Source organism: Elaeis guineensis, chromosome 13, assembly GCF_000442705.2.
Source record: "Elaeis guineensis isolate ETL-2024a chromosome 13, EG11, whole genome shotgun sequence".
In the NCBI taxonomy this organism is placed as follows: domain Eukaryota; kingdom Viridiplantae; phylum Streptophyta; class Magnoliopsida; order Arecales; family Arecaceae; genus Elaeis; species Elaeis guineensis.
The window spans coordinates 1,975,209-1,995,656 of NC_026005.2; the positions used below are offsets into that span (position 1 = coordinate 1,975,209).

Genomic DNA, 20,448 nt, shown 5'->3' on the forward strand with positions numbered 1-20,448 from the left:
GGTTGGTATGGCGCGTTGCCTACCGTGGGATCTGAGTGGTCTACCTAGACCACCCTCAGGCAATAATGTTTCGTGCCCAACTGATGATGAGAGGAGGAAATAGCAGACCACGGGTCCACGAGGGTAAAAACATATTCGCACAAACAAGTTGACGTATCGAATGTGCCGAAACACGTTACATTAGCAGACCGGCGATCCAAATACTGCTGATATTTCCAATGGACCATGGTACTTTGTTTCGCCGTCAATCAAATTCATATTTCAATCGCTGCCTTCCAGAAGCCCATGAGCGACTCCGCCGTCCCTTTATTCTGGCCAACTACTACTAAACGGATAAAAAAATTATACCCGACACTGCGTGCACCGCGTATACGTGTACGCCAGCTGATTATAGGCTCTATTCATCAAACGGACATTTCGATGCACAGCTTTAAAGATAAACGGCTGTGATTGCCGGTGATGCCATGCCGTTTAGGACATGATTTCTCCGGATCGAAGGCGGCCATGGTACTGCATTTGACTGGGTGCCTCTCTTTGTGTGTCTTCTATTAATATATCATCACCAGGTCGCAACCCTCTGCGTCCAATAAATCTTTCGAACCGTAGCTTGGTCTGTCTGTAAGATGGAGCTCAAGCCCGGCATGTCCGCTCTCGTCACCGGCGGCGCCTCCGGAATCGGTAACCTGATTGCTTTCGTTATTTCTTTGCCTGATATGTTTTCTTTGGCCGAAGATTGTCGTAGAAAATTCAAAATTTCAGCGAAACGTTTGTTCAGGAGCTGTCAGTCATTAGGAAACTGGGTGACATTGCCCTGCTTCGGAAAAAGGTAGAGAGCAGAGGAGAGGGGAAGAAGGTGTCGCGCTTGCTCGATCCCCGCCGGATAAAGTTGGCCTCCCGAGGTCATTGTTTTCATCCCGGGAGCAGGGGGCGGGCTTTCGCCCTTCTTCTCCTCGTTCTCTTTCCTTCCGGGTTGGAAAGTGGAGTTTTATGTTGAAATGTTGAAATAAGTTCGATTGTGTCATTTTTGATTGATTGGAAATTGGTGTGAAGATGTGATGGATGATTCAAAGGGTTGAAAGTGGAAAGAGTTCCTGATTGGTATTAACATCAAGAGTATAGCTCAAACGCACAAGTTTTGGCTTTTTTTTTTTTTTTTTTCCCTGTAAATTTGGTCAAATAATGGATATGGTGATGGGTCACTCCGGACTTGTGTAACAACATGGAACCTCACACAAAAGGCTAGCTAAGAAGGTGTTATTTGAGTTCGTTGGTTGTGTGTAAACACCCAAAATCTATTCTGTATATAGCTGATGTGGGGCTAAATACATGCCTGTACAAGTCTTTATATACTCTTTCCGTTTGAGCCCTGGCATTCTCATGAAGCTAAGGATCCAATCCATTCAAATCCAATCAAAAGTACTATAAATCTAATCATAAACGCAACAATCAACCCTTGGTCAATCCAAATGGGCTTATGTTGCAATATCCCGTAGTCCACATAGGCCATGAATGGGTCCAATTGGATACCGGTGATAAAAAATAAAAATAAAATAAAGAGGGAGGAATAGAATCACCACCAGAGTTGCGAGATGGAGAAACTCGCAAGTTCACTTAGCCAAAACGTGGATATGGATAGACTTGGTCTTGTGGTTCCATCATACTTGATCTTAGAGTCCGTCTCTTATAGAAGTGCTCCAACATTCGGATCCCATAATAAGAGGCAGGTTTCGGTTCCATCTCTTCTCCAATGGATATATTTGTTTGGGATCACATATTTGATAGAATGGAGTATCACAACACATCAGTCAGTTGGATTTCATGGCCACAATGGTTAACAACTTGGGGGCTGCTTGATGGTTTATGTCCTTTTGAATACAGTTACTTGTGAAATTTTTTGTTGTCTCTAAGCTTTTGGATTCTGTTTTATCGACGTATGCGTTCTTAGTGATGCTTGAGGACAAAGAGCTGATGTAGAGAGCATGTGAGTTTTTTGTTCTTGAGAGTACTGTTACTGGCAAATAATAGTGGTCTGCTCTGCTGGAGTTCGGCACATGTTGAGCTGCCATCATGGTCGTTTCATTGGAAATTGTGGTTATTATTTTTTAGTTATGTGGAAAAAAGTATAAACCATCATCATTGATTACATAGTTATCACTATCATGAACTTTGTACATGGTGCAATCTTTTTCTCGTATGCCTTTTTTACTTAAAATTTTTTTGTTCTTTTTATCATTTTATGAATCAATTACTCATTGCTTTGAGCTGAAAGCTTCTGTTACACCATGAATAGCTAGAATTATAAGTCTTGAAAATTGAAAAAAAAAAAAGTAACTCACAGAAAATCTTTGGCAAATTGGAAATAGGGGTTTCCCCTCTTGCAGTTGCATAATGCTTAAATGGTACTTTGTCTGTTAAATAAGACGTTCTTGTGTATATAGGCTTATTCTACACTCTTTATCAGAGTAGATTTTCTGAACTATCAATCAAGTATGCAGCATGAAGAGGAAATTCCTATATAGTGAATGTACCTAGGGCCTGTCTGAGTACCTGGGCATTTTACTATTTGCGGTCCTGTGACTGTTGACAACAGAGGAAGTCTGATTTTTTAACATTTAAAACAAGTTACAATACGCTGACTTCTCTTTTATTTCTTAAAGCCTCAAATCATGAAATATCCTGAAATATGGTCCATCAATATATTATAAGTTTTGTTTAGATCAGGATTCAGAAAATTTGAGAGTTCAAAAGAGATCTTTAGATGTCAAACAAATGTGCCATTATGCAATAATGGTTTTTATTACATGTTTCTTTGTTATGCAAAATTGTCCTTGTCATGGATGTAAAGCCTATTACTAATTTTTTCTATCAATTTTTTGTAGGTAAAGCACTTAGCTTGGCTCTTGCACAAAAAGGTGTATGTGTAACTGTGGTTGACAGCTCTGAAGAGAGGGGGAAGGAAGTTGCTCTTTTGATAGAAAAAGAGAATGAAAAGTTCCATCTGAAACTTAAATTTCCACCAGCTATTTTTATCAGGTGTGATGTCACAAATACAAGTAAGTATTCCACCCATTTCCCAATTGCGTATGAGTGTATAACAATTATCAATTTCTATGCCTTAAGATATTCCTTTGAAATTTGAAACTAAATAGATTCTATTAGTTATTTTTTGCCACTTAAATTTTTCCAAGCTTAATACGGCAACACAAATACTAAACTTCTATTCAGCTTTTGGATTGAAGTCACTGGCCTAAATATGTGACTGGATTTCTCACTAGCTGAGGAGGTAAACTACTATATTACAATTACAAAAGTTAGCAGCATATGAAATATAATATAGCACCGTCAGGGATAGACACTGACTGGCTATTGATGCACTGCTTTTTTGCATGTTAGCGCCTGAATTTTGGATGAAGAATTCCTCTTTCCTTGTTATTTATCTTTATTCTGCAATGGTCTTGTATATACTTCTCAGACAAATAATCATTTTTGTAGATATCTATTCTTTCATACTTCTTTCTTTCAAAGCTTTGAATGTCCATGTGCTAAAACAGACATATGAGTAAATCATATTGGATTATGGCTGTGAACATCAACCAAATGTTTCTAATGATATATCATCTTCTATTACCATGAAGCAGTTGGATGACATTAACTTGCTGATCCTATGCTAATATGCACTTGCAGAAATTATAGTTGTGCAGAAGATGCTAAATGGGCATAACTGATGTCATTGTGATCTTGAGCCATGATCTGCTGCAAAACATGATATAATAAGAACATTATTTTGGAAGCTCTTACCTATATATGCATCAAATGGCCGCAAGATTAATATCAAAAGCATAGAAGTTAAATAAATTTTCAGAGAGGAACTAAACCAATTGTGGTGGTCCACCTGTATCTTCAAATCTGTAAATTATCATAAATGTTTCTTATTGTTGATTTGATGGTCCATGATATACTTTCACAAGAGGGAATGACTATATTTAAATGCTTTATGAACATTAATGCCATCCTTATGATTACAATTTTTATAAAATGAATCGAAGAGAAATTCATGGCTATTTTGATTTCCATCATTTAATTTAATTAAAAAGAATTGAAAGTTTGTTGGTTCATTGTGATTGGGTACATCTTAGAAATCATTGGTCTGTAAATAAATTATTTGTATGTAAGTTCTTGACTCTTTATTTAATGCCTTGCAATTGCAAATTAATAATGAGTAGGTGATGTTGCTGCTGCTTTTGAGAAGCATGTGGAGACTTATGGAGGACTTGATATCTGTATCAATAGTGCTGGAATTGGCAATATTGTTCCATTTTATCAAGACAAAACTGATGGGAATGGCACATGGAGACGTACTGTCAATGTTAACCTGACTGCACTTATTGATTGTACACGCATTGGGGTATGCATACTCATTATTAACTGTTAGGCAGTTCATTGTTGACATAGCAAATTTCATTTTGAAACCTGAGTCTAGAAACTTTTCTTTCTGCTACTTAAATATCTTACCCACTAAAATTGCTACTTCTTGAAGACAAAATACGTATGTATGTATATATTAGAATTTGGGTTATATGGAATATTCTATAGGCTAGATTAGGGCCGAGCAAATAACCGAAATCCGAAGAAACCCATCCAATCCGACCCAATAAATATCGGTTTCGGTCGATTGAAAGACATAAATCGGGTGGAATCGGGTTGGGGTTTGTAAAAAATCGATTATTTACAGTCGGATTCGGTTCCTGCATTTTTAAACCATATGAAACCGAACTCAACCGTTGTAGTATCTCACAAACTCACTTTCATTTTGGGACGACGTCGTTTAGACTTCAATACTTCATTCTAAAAAACACCGCGTCACCCATTTGGATTCATGAAAATATTAATATTGAATTGTTGATGGAAGCACATCAATTTGAGATAATTCTAAAGTGAAAGCTTTCAGATGTAGTTGCTTTCAGATGAATAAATCTTTCTTTTTTCTGTTTTGTTTTGTACAGGTTTAAAAATAAGTCCAAAATTCGTAACTTATAAGATTTAGATCTTTTTTGCATTAAATTGACAAAAAAAAAAGCAAATAAGTTTAAGTGGGCCAACATTGGGTCTAAAATCAACATTGGGTCAATATTAAAGTTCAAACCCACACAACCCACCCGAATCCACTGCAAACCGTTCATTTCGGTTTCAAATGGTTTATTCATGATAAACGGTTGGCAGCGGGTTGAATTTTCTTCAACCTGATTGGGTTCGGTCGGATGAAATTTTTCTCTCAACTCGACCGAACCCGACCCGTACTCAGCCCTAGGCTAGATAGTATTTTTGAGCAGCAGAGCTGCTCACCTGATATGTCTGGGTGCTCTGTGAAATGTGAAGAAAGCTAAAACTTCAAGAAAATGATGAAAGGGATTAAACCTTTAGTGCAAGAAGCCAATAACTATCACGTGATGATATTCATGATTGTATAAGTCGGCATTGTCAAGGTAGCAAAAAACTATGGGTTGTAGTAATTCTTTGCCAGCAAATCGTTATCATGCAAAACAGGCTGCCTGTGACGTGCTAGGTCAAAAGAAAAGGAAAGAGAGGGAGTGAAGAACTTGATGAAACCTACTATCAGAAGGAATTCAACACTTGAAGACCTGCAACAGAAACTTCTAATGATTTTATAATGCCTGTATAAATTGTAGGTTTGTGATTTTTACTATGCATACTAGTCTCTTGATGAAAAAATTTAACCTCTTATTCTTTCCTAAGACAAAAAAAGGAATAGAAAAGAGGAGAAACAAGGAAGAGATTAACTGTCTTAGGCTACTAGTCTCATTGCAAATTTGACTTTCATTTCATTTTCTCATGATGGTAGAACTTGGGAAAGCGTGAACTAGATACTTGTAGAGCTCAAAATTTTTATAATGACAGCACCTTTGTTCAATGGATTAGTTAACTCACTAATATGTAAAATAGCTGGTTTGGTCCTACATCAATTGCTTCTATCTTGTGGAGTTCCTCTTGTAGCATCTTTTAATGTTCTAAAGAATCTAAACAATAATGTGGACTCAACACTCAAAAGAACAACAAAATATATGATGAAGGTTATAATTTTCTTTTATTAACTGCATCTATGTTTCTTTCTGACAATCTTGTGAGATAGTTACACTGAAGGTTTTGAGCAAGATTTTATGTCTGACTCATGCTGAGGGGTACAGGGCATACTTTAGTGACTTCATAATGTATTGGTTTGGTAGAGGGACTTGGAACACCCTGTGCCAACACATCGTAAAGGTGCTGTGCCAAGTCCACTAGTGTACCATGTATTGGTAATAGAATGTACCATGTCCATACTATACCAATATGTATTAGTTAGATACAAATATGAGGCCCAATACTGAGGTTTAAAACATTAGTTTTGAGACTTGGGTTTCAGTTGGTCTTGTTGAGCAATGATTTGATAGTTTGCTCCATGTTTTGGATTTTTATAAATGAAATATATTGGAAAACCAGTAAAATAACAAAATAATGTATAAACAAAAAAATCCAAGAGAGTGCATATTATGTTATTTGAAATCTTGAATACTTTTTATTGTTTGAAATTTTAGAAGTATGGTCTTGATGATTTTGGACTGAAAGCCTGAAAGGCCAAAAACTGAAAGATAAAAATTATTGAAAAAAAATGAAATACATAAACAATCATTTAATGTACAAGTTAGTTTGTATGGTAACTTTCAATTTTTTAAACAACAATCTACTTATATTATTCATAACAATGTAAGTATGTAAATATTGTACAAATATTATCATGCATAGAAATATGAAGTTGGTATGTTGATTACCATTGTATATAGTTCTATATATCAGCATGCGGGTTGCAATTAAAAATTTTAAAAGATCTAAAGGCATAGAACTGAGCTCCAATCATCCAAATCCAAGTTCAAATCTTGTGAATCTGCTCATTGGAAGAGGGGGCTCAATATATTCCTTGAACTCCTTTTAACCTCTTTCTCCTCCACAAAAAAAAAAAAGGGTATTCAATCTTAATACAATGCTTTTGGAGTCTGGAACTTAGCTACCCGAAGTGGGAACAGGTGCAGAAATGGATTTAGGTGTAAGTGCAGGGAAATGAATCTCTTAAAAACATTTAGAATAGGAAGCACTTTTGAAGTGTGTTGGAAGAGAGTTTCCTTAGAGATTCTGAAACAAGAACAGAATTCTAGGTAGAAGTTTTTTTGATAGGTGCTACTAAGGTGTTGTGTTATCACCATCAGTAATTGACCCTTATTTTAACTCGAAAAATAAAAGTAAAGGGTGAAATTGAGGTCTGCCCTTGGATTGACTGCTGTTCTATATTTGGAACCTATGATTGAAAATTTGAAATTTTCAATCATTGGTTTCAAAAAATGCTTTTGGAGTCTGGAACTTAGTTACCCGAAGTGCGAACAGGTGCGGAAATGGATTTAGGTGTAAGTGCAGTGAAATGAATCTCTCAAAAAAGTTTAGAATAGGAAGCACTTTTGAAGTGTGTTGGAAGAGAGTTTCCTTAGAGATTCTGAAACAAGAATGGAATTCTAGGTAGTAGTTTTTTGATAGGTGCTACTAAGGTGTTGTGTTATCACCATCAGTAATCGACCCTTTTTTTAACTCAAAAAATAAAAGTAAAGGGTGAAATTGAGGTCTGCCCTTGGATTGACTGCCATTCTATATTTGAAACCTATGATTGAAAATTTGAAATTTTTTTTGGCTCTTAATTTCTATGGCCATTTCATGTTTAATCCATACCCCATGCTTAACTGTGTATAAGACAACCAGAACTATGTATGGGGACAAAACATAATGTGCTAACTGCGTAAAGGACTAAATGTAAGATGGCATTCAAACAAAAGATCGGATGTTAATTTCCCAAATAAAAATGATATCTGACACTAATCATACTTGAAGAAATCAAGAATGATTTCCAAAATACACTGAATTACCCAAATAACAATTGAACCTAGCATTGATGTTCATCCAGTGATTTTTGGCTGAAACCCTGAAGTTTACTGAATCCATCAATGCTGGCTGAACTGTATTGGATTAATTGGTTGGCTTTAGCGGAACAGATCATAAAAACTATTCTAGTATCCAGTCCAACCATTAGCGATCCATTATACTTGAAATAGTTTGATTAGGATCTGGCCAAAATTTAAGAGTTAAGACCTTTGTGATAATCTTGCTTGTGCTTCATTCAGATTACTTCTTGTCATTCATGTGCTGCAAACTAATAGAAAGTAGGTCTTCTATCAGAGGAAGTTCATTAATCCTTATTTTTATGAATCAGAGGACATAATTGCCCTAGGTAGCTCATCAAAATTTAAACTTTAATATCCATAGGCTAAATAATGGGTTATGAAAGTAAGACTTTGAAATGACTATGATAGAATAGAGGAGACTTCCACCTTAGTATCAATGAGTTTGGTTTCCTTAGTTCGGAAGCAGAGCATTCCCTAAGAGCCTGGCCTCAAAGGCCTCCTTCCCTTGTGCATGTCTCTAGCAATTTGCTGGAAGGCCTGACCCACCAGCTAAAGGGAAAAGAAGAAACAATATAAGTCTGATTAGAATCAATTGGCCCTTGAGATCTTTTGGAGGAGGGGAGAATAAGGAAGAGCAGTGATATTGCACCACTATGGCATTCACTTACTGTCCGATGGGGAAAGATGAGATGGACGGTTGGATTGGTGCTGTGGGGGTACTGGAGGGAAATAGCATTTTTTGATTGAAAAAGTATTGGGGAGTCTCGGTAGCTGGAGATTCTGTATTGCAACATGTTCTTTCCAATTTCAAGGAATTTCCAGATTGCCCCTTCATTTTTAAGTCCTTTCCACCAAGTCTTTTTATGCTTGTCCTACCTATATGTTTTTCTCGTCACTCTCCACTAACCATAACTGCTGAAATCACAGTGCCCCAAGCTGTGTTGAAAAAAAGAAAAATAAAAAATAAACAATGCCTCAGGTTGCTGATTTGGCCATGTCATTCTAACTCTGTTAGAAAATCGATAGGCTAGTAAAACACAGTCAATTTTTTTTTTCTTCTTTATAATCTTCTTTTAGAACATTTTCAAGTTCACACAATTTTTATGGCTAATAGATCTTGTAATTGGTTTGATTCAATTGCTACTAAGCATTTTACTAAATCTTTGTGAAGTATTACTAACCAACATAAGTAATAAAACAATGACAACATGATTTTTTTTTTTTTTTTTGTATTTTCAGAGCTGAAATGTTATTAGAGAGCTTGCCTCTTATAAATTGCATTTCTTAAAAGTTTTTTTTTATTGTATCTCTTTTAATCAGCACAAATGTCTAGAAAGAAGATGAAAGTTATTGTCAAGGTCGTGGAGGAAGAACTAACTTGAGTAATTGCAATTGATGGATAAGGTTACAATGTTACAGTTATTTTTTGATTTTTGTCAATTTTTCTTTTCTTCTTTATAGTCTTCTTTTAGAACATTTTCAAGTGCACACAATTTTTATGGCAGATAGATCTTGCAATCAGTTTGGTTCGATTGCTACTAAGCATTTTACTAAATCTTTGTGAAGTATTACTAACCAAAAGTAAAAAACAGTGACAATGTGATCTTTTTTTTTTTGGTATTTTCAGAAGCTGAAATGTTATTAGAGAGTTTGGCTCTTACTTATAAATTGCATTTCTTAAAAGGTTTTTTTTTAATTGTATTTCTTTTAATCAGCACAAATGTCTAGAAAGAAGATGAAAGGTATGGTCAAGGTTGCGAAGAAAGAACTAACTTGAGTAATTGCAGGTGATGGATATGGTTACAATGTTATAGTTATTTTTTGATTGTTGTACTATCTTAAGAAAATAATGGGTTTTGAACTCTAGTGCCGGAAATTGAATTAAAGGATGTATGCTCTTTGTATTAAGGTCTTCTAATTTGGAGGACGCTTGTTTCAAAATCTTGTGCTAGAAGATGAAGATCTATATAGATCTATATATTGCATATAATTGCAGCATATGACAATTTATATTTAAAAATATAATTTATTAATTATTTAATTGATTCTTAATTTTATGGTTATATATGTTATACAGGGTTGGACATGGGCTCAAGCCAGCCTAAGGCCTGTTGGGTAGGGCCTTGAGTCAAGCCCGAAATTGCTTGGGTTGGGCTTGGTCCAAAAAATGGGGCCCGAATAATTTTTAGGCTGGGCTTTGCCAATGCTTGGGCTAGTCAGAAACCCAAGCTTGGTTTTTGGCCCAAAGCTGGCTCTGAAACTTGGCCCAAATTCATTATTAGGATCTTTTGCGAGTTTTTTAGGTCAGTCTAGAGCATTTTGGGCCACAGGTCAATTAAGGCAGTTTGGGTTTGGCCCAGCCTTTTAGCTTAAACGGGCTTATTTGGGTCATGCTCAAGTGGTCTTCGAGTAGGGTCAGGCTCGGGCTGGGATTTGAAAGAAATTTTGAGCCTAAGCCCGGATTGCCCTAACAAATTTTTAGGCCACACTTGAGCCGGTGTATGGACCTTCCTGGCCCAGGTCCAAGCCCTAATGACATGACAAGTTTGTTTATGAACTTTGAAGTCTGACAAGCCTTTATTAAATAACATTGTGGACCCCTGCACAAGAATCATAGCTTCGCCCCTGGGTGGGGCATGACTTGAGTTGTCAAGAAACTTGCACAATAAAAATATTTAAGGCCATTTCTGCTGTGCCTACTTTGAGAGAGAGGTGAAAATAGCTTGGCTAAATTTCTGTAATAGCTGGAAGAGGAAGATGACTTGTGGAATAGTGTGGTTACAACGAGATATTACAAGGCTTGCTGGAATAGAATTCTTTCACGTCTATAGCTTCAAACTTGTGCTTAACAGTTTTAATTTTATTTATCTAATTTTTAATTTTTCCATTGCAAATTGACCCCTATCATCTGTAAGATTTTGATGTTATAACAGATAAGAATGTTTAGTTACATTCCCATCATTATTACTTTGTATATACTGTGTAAAATATACTTAAAGCTCTTTCTATTAGTTATCTGATCACAAATATTTGACTCAGATTCAAACAATGCTATCTACAAAAAAGCCTGGTGTGATAATAAATCTGGGCTCAGCCTCAGGTCTCTATCCCTTGTATGCTGACCCTATTTATTCTGCTACAAAAGGTTTGTCTCGCTTCTCTGACTTCATAATCCAATTGTCCAAGTTTCAAGTTCTTAAATGAACTACACAGTATGGACTTGTGACCATCTTTTCGGCTTATATTTTCTGTTATATTCTGTTTTGTATCAATTATGGATATATGAACGACAAAACATTTATATATATATATATATATATATATGTATGTTGCATATGTGATATAGTTATATCTTGCTCTGGATGGACCAAGTTCATGACTTTTCTTACTGGAAAACGGTTGCATCTCCCATCTAATGCTTAAGTTAGCATAGCTGTATTTTTGTCATTTGACTGCTGTCACCAATGCACATTTTGTTGGTTCATTGATTACTTCACTGTTTAATGCATTAGTAGTAACATGTAAATGATAGTACTCCCATACAGCTAATGCTATCTAATACGATCCATGGGGGTGAAACTGTCATCTTCTGGTAAAACCAAGATACGAACTTTGGTTTTGCTGGAGCATTGCAACAACATATATGTACTTTTATATGTTTGCACTTTGCACATGCGTATGCTGTTGAATTAGAATAATTTGCTTTACTAATGCATGCAAGCCATTAAAGTAAAACTAATCACATGATATAACAACAAACGATAAATTTCTTGCACTTGTCATTGCTTGGTGCAAGAAAAGATAAGGGTTCAAATAAGCCATCTATAACATTATAGACCTGTCATTACATACAATGATATCAAGTATGACTTCACATTTTATTCATATAAGTATTTTATAATATACATTGATATAACAACTTGAAATTTGACAAATATTCATCAGGAATCCCTTCGTTTTTCAAATATAAAAATGATTCCAGCAGCATTTTGATGTTATCTATGCACATCATTATGTTCATATTCTCTTGCCAGTATTAACTTAAGAACCAAGACTCTATCTAGCTTATTTTTCTTCTCTCTGTTCCCTTTTTTTTTTTTGTGGGGGAGGGGGGAGGGGGTTAGGATTCTATCTTGCTTTTTCAAGTGCATAAGCATGAAATTAAATCACAGTGCAATCTCATGAGAAACATAAATCAACTGGCTTGGACTCATTTGAATTGAGCAAAGATTTAAGTTTCCAAGTGTGGAGGACATAGCCAAGAGTTTCACATTAAATATCATATGAGCATAATGCCAAAACTTACTAGCACCCAACCACCACAATGAAATTTGGTGGTTGATATTTAAATATTTTGGCACTAAACAGGTACTAGAATTGGGTTATTGGGGCTCAGGTTGTCTGTAGGAAACAATTCTTGGTTGTATATGTGCATCTTGATTTTTTCAGATGTACATTCATCTCGAGTCCATTATTGGAAGACTGCATAGATTTGCCCAACAATCAAAATGAATCTGTGGAGGCATGGTTAGAGAGCAATGTCATTAGGATTTAGTCGGGTATTGGACTGTAAATCTGCTGTCCTTTGATCGTGAAGCCTCATCATGGTGGAGCAAGAGGTGATGCCCCATCTTTTATGCATATGCTGAGGAAGAGCGACCAGGTGACACTATGCTGGTTGTCCTCAAGTACCATGTGATCATCATGTTTGTGGCAGCATCATGGCTGGAGAGTTTATTAAATAGGGAAAGGAATGTCATGATATCAATAAACTGTGACAGTGATCTTTTCTGGAACCAACATTCTCTTCATATATTCTTTGGTATGCTTGTTATTTTCAGTTTCAGTTGCAATGTTGCCCTTGGCAAGCTTACAGAAGCAACATGCGCCACCTGATACTGCACGTCTCTCTTTCTTTCTCTCCTGGCATTTCAATGGTTGTGTATTGTGTTACCATGCCTCCACAATTCACCTGATGACTGCTTTCAAAGAACATAGAGAACTGCAAACTTTTCTTCCAAACTTTCTAAATTCACGTGGTAAGTAACATTGGAGCCTTTGCAATTCCGTTTGAGGAGTGCTTGACATTTGAGATCCTCCACTTGCTCTACTTGTATCATTGATGCGTTGAGGTCATGTCTCGAGCTCCTAATTGATGTTGCCTTAGTATTGATTGCTTTTTGGTATGAAACTTAGTAAATTGCAAATAAACTTAACTAAGATAGCAATCCATCTGTAAGTTTATCCGATTTTCTTTGGCAAGGTTTGCTGTCTCAATACTGGATCACGTACTGGTACTAATCTATTATGGTATCGGTACACGGTAAGGTATGAGATAGCAAGATGTATCGAGTGTCAGTATGTTATGAGACTGCATACCGGTTCGATATTGGTATGTCTGGTATAGTACGGTATTGACCGGTATAGCAAATCTTGCTTCTGGATAAATAGACTTTTTGACTTGCAACGTTTATTCGTGCCAAACTTCTTATTGTGTCTTCTCCATACATCGAAAATTCGCCCATCTATAGGAACTATCTCTTTGATCAACCTTTTCTCAAATTTATAGTATACCCATCTATAGGAACCAGCTCACTCCATTCACAAACCTACTAGGAGTTTGAAGAAAAGAGGAAAAGACCCTTTGAGCCAACCATCAAGCATGATACTAATTCAATATTGTTAAGCTGCCATTGTAATCTCCATGATATCTAGGAACTTGCGAACATCATTGCAGAAGACCATAACTTCAAACTTCTTAAAGTTGTTCCACTTATATGCTTCTTGTCATAAGCAAGATCACTTAACATACGCTCCATTTCCTCCTTATTTTGACAAATCAATAGTAAATATAGAAGCTTGATGTAAATAGAGCATTCTATATCCATTCTCAAGTTGCCATATTCAACCTTTAAGTGTTTGATAAATAGATCACTTATATCTCTCAAATATGTGGATTGTGGTCCTGATGGGAAGTTGATTGAAGATGTTTCTTCATCATCCAAAGCACATGCTTGCCATTTTTCATTTCTTTTCCACATAATAGCCGAATGCCTTTTCCATATTCCTCTCCTTAATCTTGGCCTACTTTTGCTAGGAACATTCCCCGCTTGCATAGGATATTAAGATCACATTTTGTCCTTGGTGGAGTAACAATTACAGAAGCTTTCTCCTGTTCTTCCCTCTCAATGACCTCCACACCTCATTTGCCCTTTATGTAGCTATGAGGAAGAACCCTACGCTGAGCTCATGTCTGAAGCCTTTACACCAAAAGCACCTCAAGACATTTCTTCAAGCTCTTCTAACATGTATCAGTGACCTCAAGATATGATAGAAAGCTCTTTCTGGAAAATTTGCTGAGAAAAGAGTAGTATTCCACCTTTTGCCTTGTGGCCAATGGTTCATACTACCTCCCCTCCTGGCTCTTTTGGTATCCTTCCTAAGAATCAGATCTTAACTTGGCCTGCTAGAAAGCCCTTATTTGATGATTAAATCTAGTTTCTCTAAGCGATTAGTGCTATAATGGTGCTCCATTGATGCTTTAGACAACATTTTGTGGACTTAGATGATTACTAAAAAATTATGCTCTATGATCTGAGCCATTGATTTCATCTGCTTCATCGTTGATGCAAGTTAAGGCTTGGTCGTTGTCTTCATCTCTATCCGAAGCATGTGACAATAGCTGGAATAATGCTAACTTGGATAGGGTCTACAAATATAGTCTTAGTCAAGGTTCACCATCTTGGTACCGGACTCCACACCGGGAAAATCTTATTATAGTGTCTGTACGCGGTTCGGTATGGTACAATAATGTCGGTATAGAGCAGTATAGCATGTTGGTACAGTACAATACGTCCTATACCTGGTGGTATGAGGTGGTACTGCAAACGATGGTCGTAGTATGACTTATACACTTTTTCCCAATCTCACTTGAAAAGGAACAAAAAGCTTGATGTGCAATTATAGTTTATAATCATGGGTTGATTGAGTAAATGCTTAAGAGCCAAAATGCCTGGCTTAACATGTGCTATAAAATCAAGGATCAAGGACCTTTTTATTCCCTTACACATTTACATGCATGCATACATACATAAGTACATGCATGTGTGCATGTATGTATGCTCTGATTCACTGGGCTATATAGAATGTTTGTGCACTCAGAATTTTGTGTTTAACAGGTGCTGTTGTCTTATTCACTAGATCACTTGCTCCATTAAAACGTCGGGGAATTCGCGTCAACGTGCTTTGCCCTGAGGTAATATATACTTGGAACTTATGAAGTTAAAGTTATTTTCACTTCTTAAAGAGTTTTTTTTTTTTTTTTTTTAATTCAGAGTTCCTTAATATTAACTATTGTTAAGTACCATACAATGCCAACTCTTAGTAGGTGGGAAAGGCTTGATAGTTATAGCTATGAGGCTGTTCTTAAAATAAATAGAATCTTAGTCAGTGTGTTTTTGCCAATAAATATCCAGACTACTTATGCCATGTCCAAGGCTTTAAAAGAACCACATACTTAGTGTTTCTATTCAATATCACGCATTGTAGAATATGTGAATGCCTGTTTCGTTCTTTAAATTAGTTAGAAAAATTAGAAATTGAAATTATTTTAAGATTGCTAAATTTTAAATTTATGAACTTCTGGTGTATTTGCTGGAAACTGTTGTTTGATAGATACGATCTTATTTATTATGAGTAAGATGTGTTTTCAAATCAATTTCTAATTTTAAGTACGTGTAAACAAGATTATATCTCTAAGAATCTTATCCTTTTCTCTTTCTTTCTTTCTTTTTTCCATTTCCCCTTGATTTTAAACATGTAATGGATTTGTCAGCTCATAATTAGCAAGTAAAATGATGAAGATTTGTATCAGTATCGGTTTGCATCTTGACATGTGAACTGAATGTTCTCTAAAAATCTATGTAGTGATAATGTAAATTTATTTTCTTGTTGTTGCTAAATTATGCAGCAGATACATATTGATCAGTAATTTGTCTACACTCACTCCTTGATTACGTGCAGTTTGTTCAAACTGAGTTGGCATCAAAGGTGGATCCTAAACTAATTAATGCACTTGGTGGCTTCCTCTCCATGGAGATGGTTGTGAATGGTACACTGTCTTGATAATGGTTGCTAAGTCTGTACAAATTTCATGAAAAAACTTCAAGTGCATTGAATTTAAGTCTTTCAATTTTTTAAAGTTATGATTTGATGTTATTAGTATCCATATTTGATTACCATTCACACTTTGTTTATCTGGTGGCTTTATTGTTAGTCTTGATATTATTCTGTTATCTTGTGGTACTATAGTAGTTCTAGTTGTAAAATTCTCTAAAAGAATTGATGCTCTTGATGGTTGATATAGATTAGTTATGGTTCCTAGGATGGTTGCCATATTGGTCGGGACTGATGCATACTGACCATACCAAATCTTACAAGTATTAGATCGGTATGCAGTATGGGAGGCCCACTAAGTGTCGGCATGCCAAACTAGCCCCATACCTCCGACATAGTAATAGGATGGTATCGGCATAGGAGACAGTGAACCTCGGTTCCTAATTCTAGTTTCAGTACCTATACTAGTATCTAGCTAGTATGATGTTGGTATGGGGTTGTTCATGATACTGACACTTGGTACACTTTCTGAGTATGGGTTCGCTGCTAGTATGTTATGGTATACCTATACGACCGGTATGGTTTGGCATTGTGAACTATTATTTAAGACCCAAAAGCAGTCTTCGTTATTTTGAATAAATTTCAGAGTATGCATCTATATCACATTTACATAATGCTTTCATTATAATTACCATATTACCTCTAGTAATATGTATTTGGGATTATGCACTTACCAGATGCTTTAACATATCTATGTATGCTACTCTAAGAATTAACATACAACTAGAATCAGATCGGAAGTTGAACCACATGCAATTGTATGTTATAGTGCATGATGAAAATTATGGGGCTTCAATTTTGTGTGATAAATGATTATAAATCTTTTAAGAGCATATGCATGTACCAAATTATTGGTCTATACAATGAACGGTAATAGAAAATTAAAGCGTTTTCTCTGTTCATGTTTAAGTTGTTGAGTTCCTTCATATTTTCTAATATATCTGCTTATTTTACCTGACCTAGGTGCATTTGAGCTTATTAAAGATGAGAGCAAGGCGGGTGTCTGTCTATGGATCACTAAACGTAGAGGTATGGAGTATTGGCCTACACCAACAGAAGAAAAAAAGTATTTATTGCAGCCATATAAGTCAAAAAGAAGTTTCGTGTACACTACGGGTTCTAAAATTGATGTACCTCATACTTTTGAGAAAATGTGAGTCCTCTATATCTTTTGTTATATAACTTTTCGAGCTAGCTCTTTTTGGCTGAAGTTCTAGGTTGTTACAAATGGTATCAAAGTGGACCTAGCTTATGGCTCATGTATAACTTGAGGATACTGCAGGGGCCCTTTTGGGGCTGAACACGAGTTGGTTGTGGTATTCCTATTTTAGATTGGACACTTTCTTTGCAAGGACACCAAGTCTTAAATGGGGGGAGAGGACCAGTGTGGGCATGTGTCTAGTCCCACACTGATTGTGTGTTTGGGAGGTCTTGGGTACTTAGGTAGAATCAAGGATCCTGGTTATAAACCTTCTGGCTACCCCTTTTAGGGTAAGGTCTTGGGTCCCTAAGAATTATCTCAAATTTAAAAGATCATCAATCATGTAATAAATCTTACATCACCATATAAAGAAACCAGTTCGTGAGAGTTACAAGGTTCTTTTCAGTTTACCTTGTTGTATGCTAGATTTTTGAAATTTCTTAGTGATTCATTGGTACATTAATTGATAGAATTTGAGCTGAAGCTTAGGATAAAGTTGTAGGTTTGCTTCTATTTCAATTATATAATGTGAAGTATTTGACATGGGTGTTATAATGGAAAGATTGTATTAGCAATTAGATCAATTGCTTTCTATTCCACTTTATGAGGTAAATGGCCTGTATAAGAGTTCTACAATCTCACAGCTGGTAATTGGTGTTAACTTTCGGTGTTATTAACCTTTCGATATCTAGGACACTTTTATTAGCTTTTGTTGCATTCACCCTGAAGTCCGCTATTCTAGAAACAGGTACTATTTGGGATCTACTCCCTTATGTGGAGTCTACTGTAGTCAATCTTGTTGCTAATGAAAGCTGCCTCTGTAACTTGACCTCATAGCAGACTCATCCCAGTATGATCAACATGATGTTTGTTACTACATGACATTGTCTTGGGTTGTTGGCTTCCTCCTTATCTAGCCCTTAATTGTGTGTTTACTGCAAATGCCATGCCAATTGAAATAAACTGGTTAGATGTCATTGAAAAAGCATGCACAGATGCTGGGTTCTTTTATTATTGTTAACCTAAGACTTAATTACTCAGATCAGAGAGTAGCTCTGATAGATTTATCAAGTTTTCAACAGCTCAATAGTAGCTCTGCAGATGCTGTCTTTTCCATGTTTGCCCCCTCGTTTGTTTGGTCATTATGACATTGGGCTATAGAGCCAAACACAACATTGAATCAGCTGCTTCTTTTCTCACAGCTTGGACTCGACATGTCATTTACCTCTTAGATAACCATAAAGTAATCTTCACTTCTATCTGACAACATGAGTCTATGATTCCATGATCTAGTCCCATTATTTTTCTGACCCTTGCAGATGTTTCTAAAATCTCATAGTTTTTGATAAATCTAAAATCTGTTATTTATCTTTCAGTTTCCAGTTTTATGCTTGCTTGTTCAATCCTTGTGTAAGCCTGTTATTTGTGGAGAAAGAAAGCTTTATCATTTGGATCTTTCATGTTCTTCACCTTTGCTGTAGCTTTTCTATAGTGTCTTAATTTAATCTCATTTGATTTGTAGCATCATATACTAGGTCATGGTTCTATTTTGTGTTAGATATTATCTTGATCAAGTGTAATGGGTGATGATCGACAATTCCTTTTCCTTTGTTATACACAATGAGCTGTGATGTGTCTTAAATTTATCGCAAGCGCACAGTGTGCAATGTAGCACGTCCGATGAGTACGGATCGATCCCACGAGGAATTGAGTTTTAAAGTATATTCAAATACTTGCTCAGGCGAGCTTTAAAGAAAAAGAAGAGAGATTGTTTGTTGAATTGCGAACTACCAAAGCAGTAAATTAATCAAATATGAAGATAAATTATCTAAAAGATCTAGGATTTTTGAATTCACTAGACTAATGAATCAGAGAGCCTTCATATGGTTTCTCTTATAATGTTCCTTGATTAAGGTGTAAAACATGAACAAGCATCGATCATGAAGAGATTTAACTTAACTATGATCCATCAAGCATTTCGCTTTCACTCTAATTAAGAGACTCTTTCTTTCTCCACTTCTCTTGTGTTACCCAAGTATGGGCTATGAAGGGATTCTGACCCAATTATAACCCATTAAGGTTTTCGTACGGAAAGAGAAAAAAGGGTTTAGAAATTGTAAGCCTTCTACCAATCATCCTCTCTTGCACCGAATTAAGCATGGACTATGAAGGGATTCTGACCCAACAATAGCCCATCAAGTCTCTTGGCAAGAGAGAAGAAGGAAGGTCTCTAAAAATTAAAAGCTCAAAAAGAAAAATTCAAAAAAGAAGGCTTCTGTTCATGGTCTAGCTTCATCGCAAACCCCAGAAGGATTGCTTAGCCAGACATAGTTGATTTGAAGCCTTAAAAAAATAAAATTTTATTCTACTTGCTGGAATTTAACTTGCGAAAATTAAAAATTATAAAATTAAAAGATGCAGAAATTTAAACTACTCTATTGCAGAATTTAAAATTGCAGAAATTAAATAGAAAAAGAATAACTAATTTATTGCTGAATAAAAATTCTGATACAAAAATTTTTAACTCCTAAGCCATTAACGAAGCTTGGAGTTGGAACAGAAAATAAAAAAAATAAACTCTCTTACAGAATCTGGTTTCTCTTTCTTGGCTTGGGGCCAACCTCCCCCTGGCTGACTCTCCTTCTCGTGTGTTGGAAGAGTGGAAGAAAGTGGGAACAAGGTGGCTAAAAAAATTTAAAGGGTGGGTATGCCTGCCTGTCACACGGACCCCCAACAAAAATTATGGTGTGGAGAGAGATATCTTTCAATAAGGAGGTGTAGAGGCCTTTTTATAGATGTTAGGAGGAGAAAATTTTTATAATTTCTCGATGTGGGACTAAAGAAAAGAGTAAGAATTAGAAGATGAACGGATGAGATTTGAGGGATAAGGGAGGATAAGGCAAACCATTCAATTTTAAATCTCTCTCTAAGAAATTTTCAAATATATATGTATATATATTTTTAATCTCGGCCGCGACATCTCAGATTTTATTTCTGCATGAAGGGGTGCGTGAAGCCGCGCGTCCATTCATTCACTCGCATGAAGCCCACGGTCCCGCATGACCACATGAA

General features: G+C 36.0%; 1 protein-coding gene across 4 annotated transcripts in view; it reads left to right on the plus strand.

Annotated features, from left to right (window-relative positions):
- Positions 1–507: 507 nt before the first annotated feature.
- LOC105060872 (uncharacterized) overlaps positions 508–20,448 on the plus strand; it is a 57,020-nt gene continuing 37,079 nt past the window's right edge. For all 4 annotated transcript variants that reach the window (XM_073247585.1, XM_073247586.1, XM_073247588.1 and 1 more), the window contains exons 1-7: positions 508–678; positions 2,880–3,053; positions 4,224–4,405; positions 11,040–11,145; positions 15,179–15,255; positions 16,023–16,110; positions 17,139–17,328. In XM_073247585.1, coding sequence (XP_073103686.1) covers positions 624–678; positions 2,880–3,053; positions 4,224–4,405; positions 11,040–11,145; positions 15,179–15,255; positions 16,023–16,110; positions 17,139–17,328 — 872 coding nt within the window. In that variant the 5' untranslated portion in view covers positions 508–623. The remainder of the gene's footprint in view (positions 679–2,879; positions 3,054–4,223; positions 4,406–11,039; positions 11,146–15,178; positions 15,256–16,022; positions 16,111–17,138; positions 17,329–20,448) is intronic.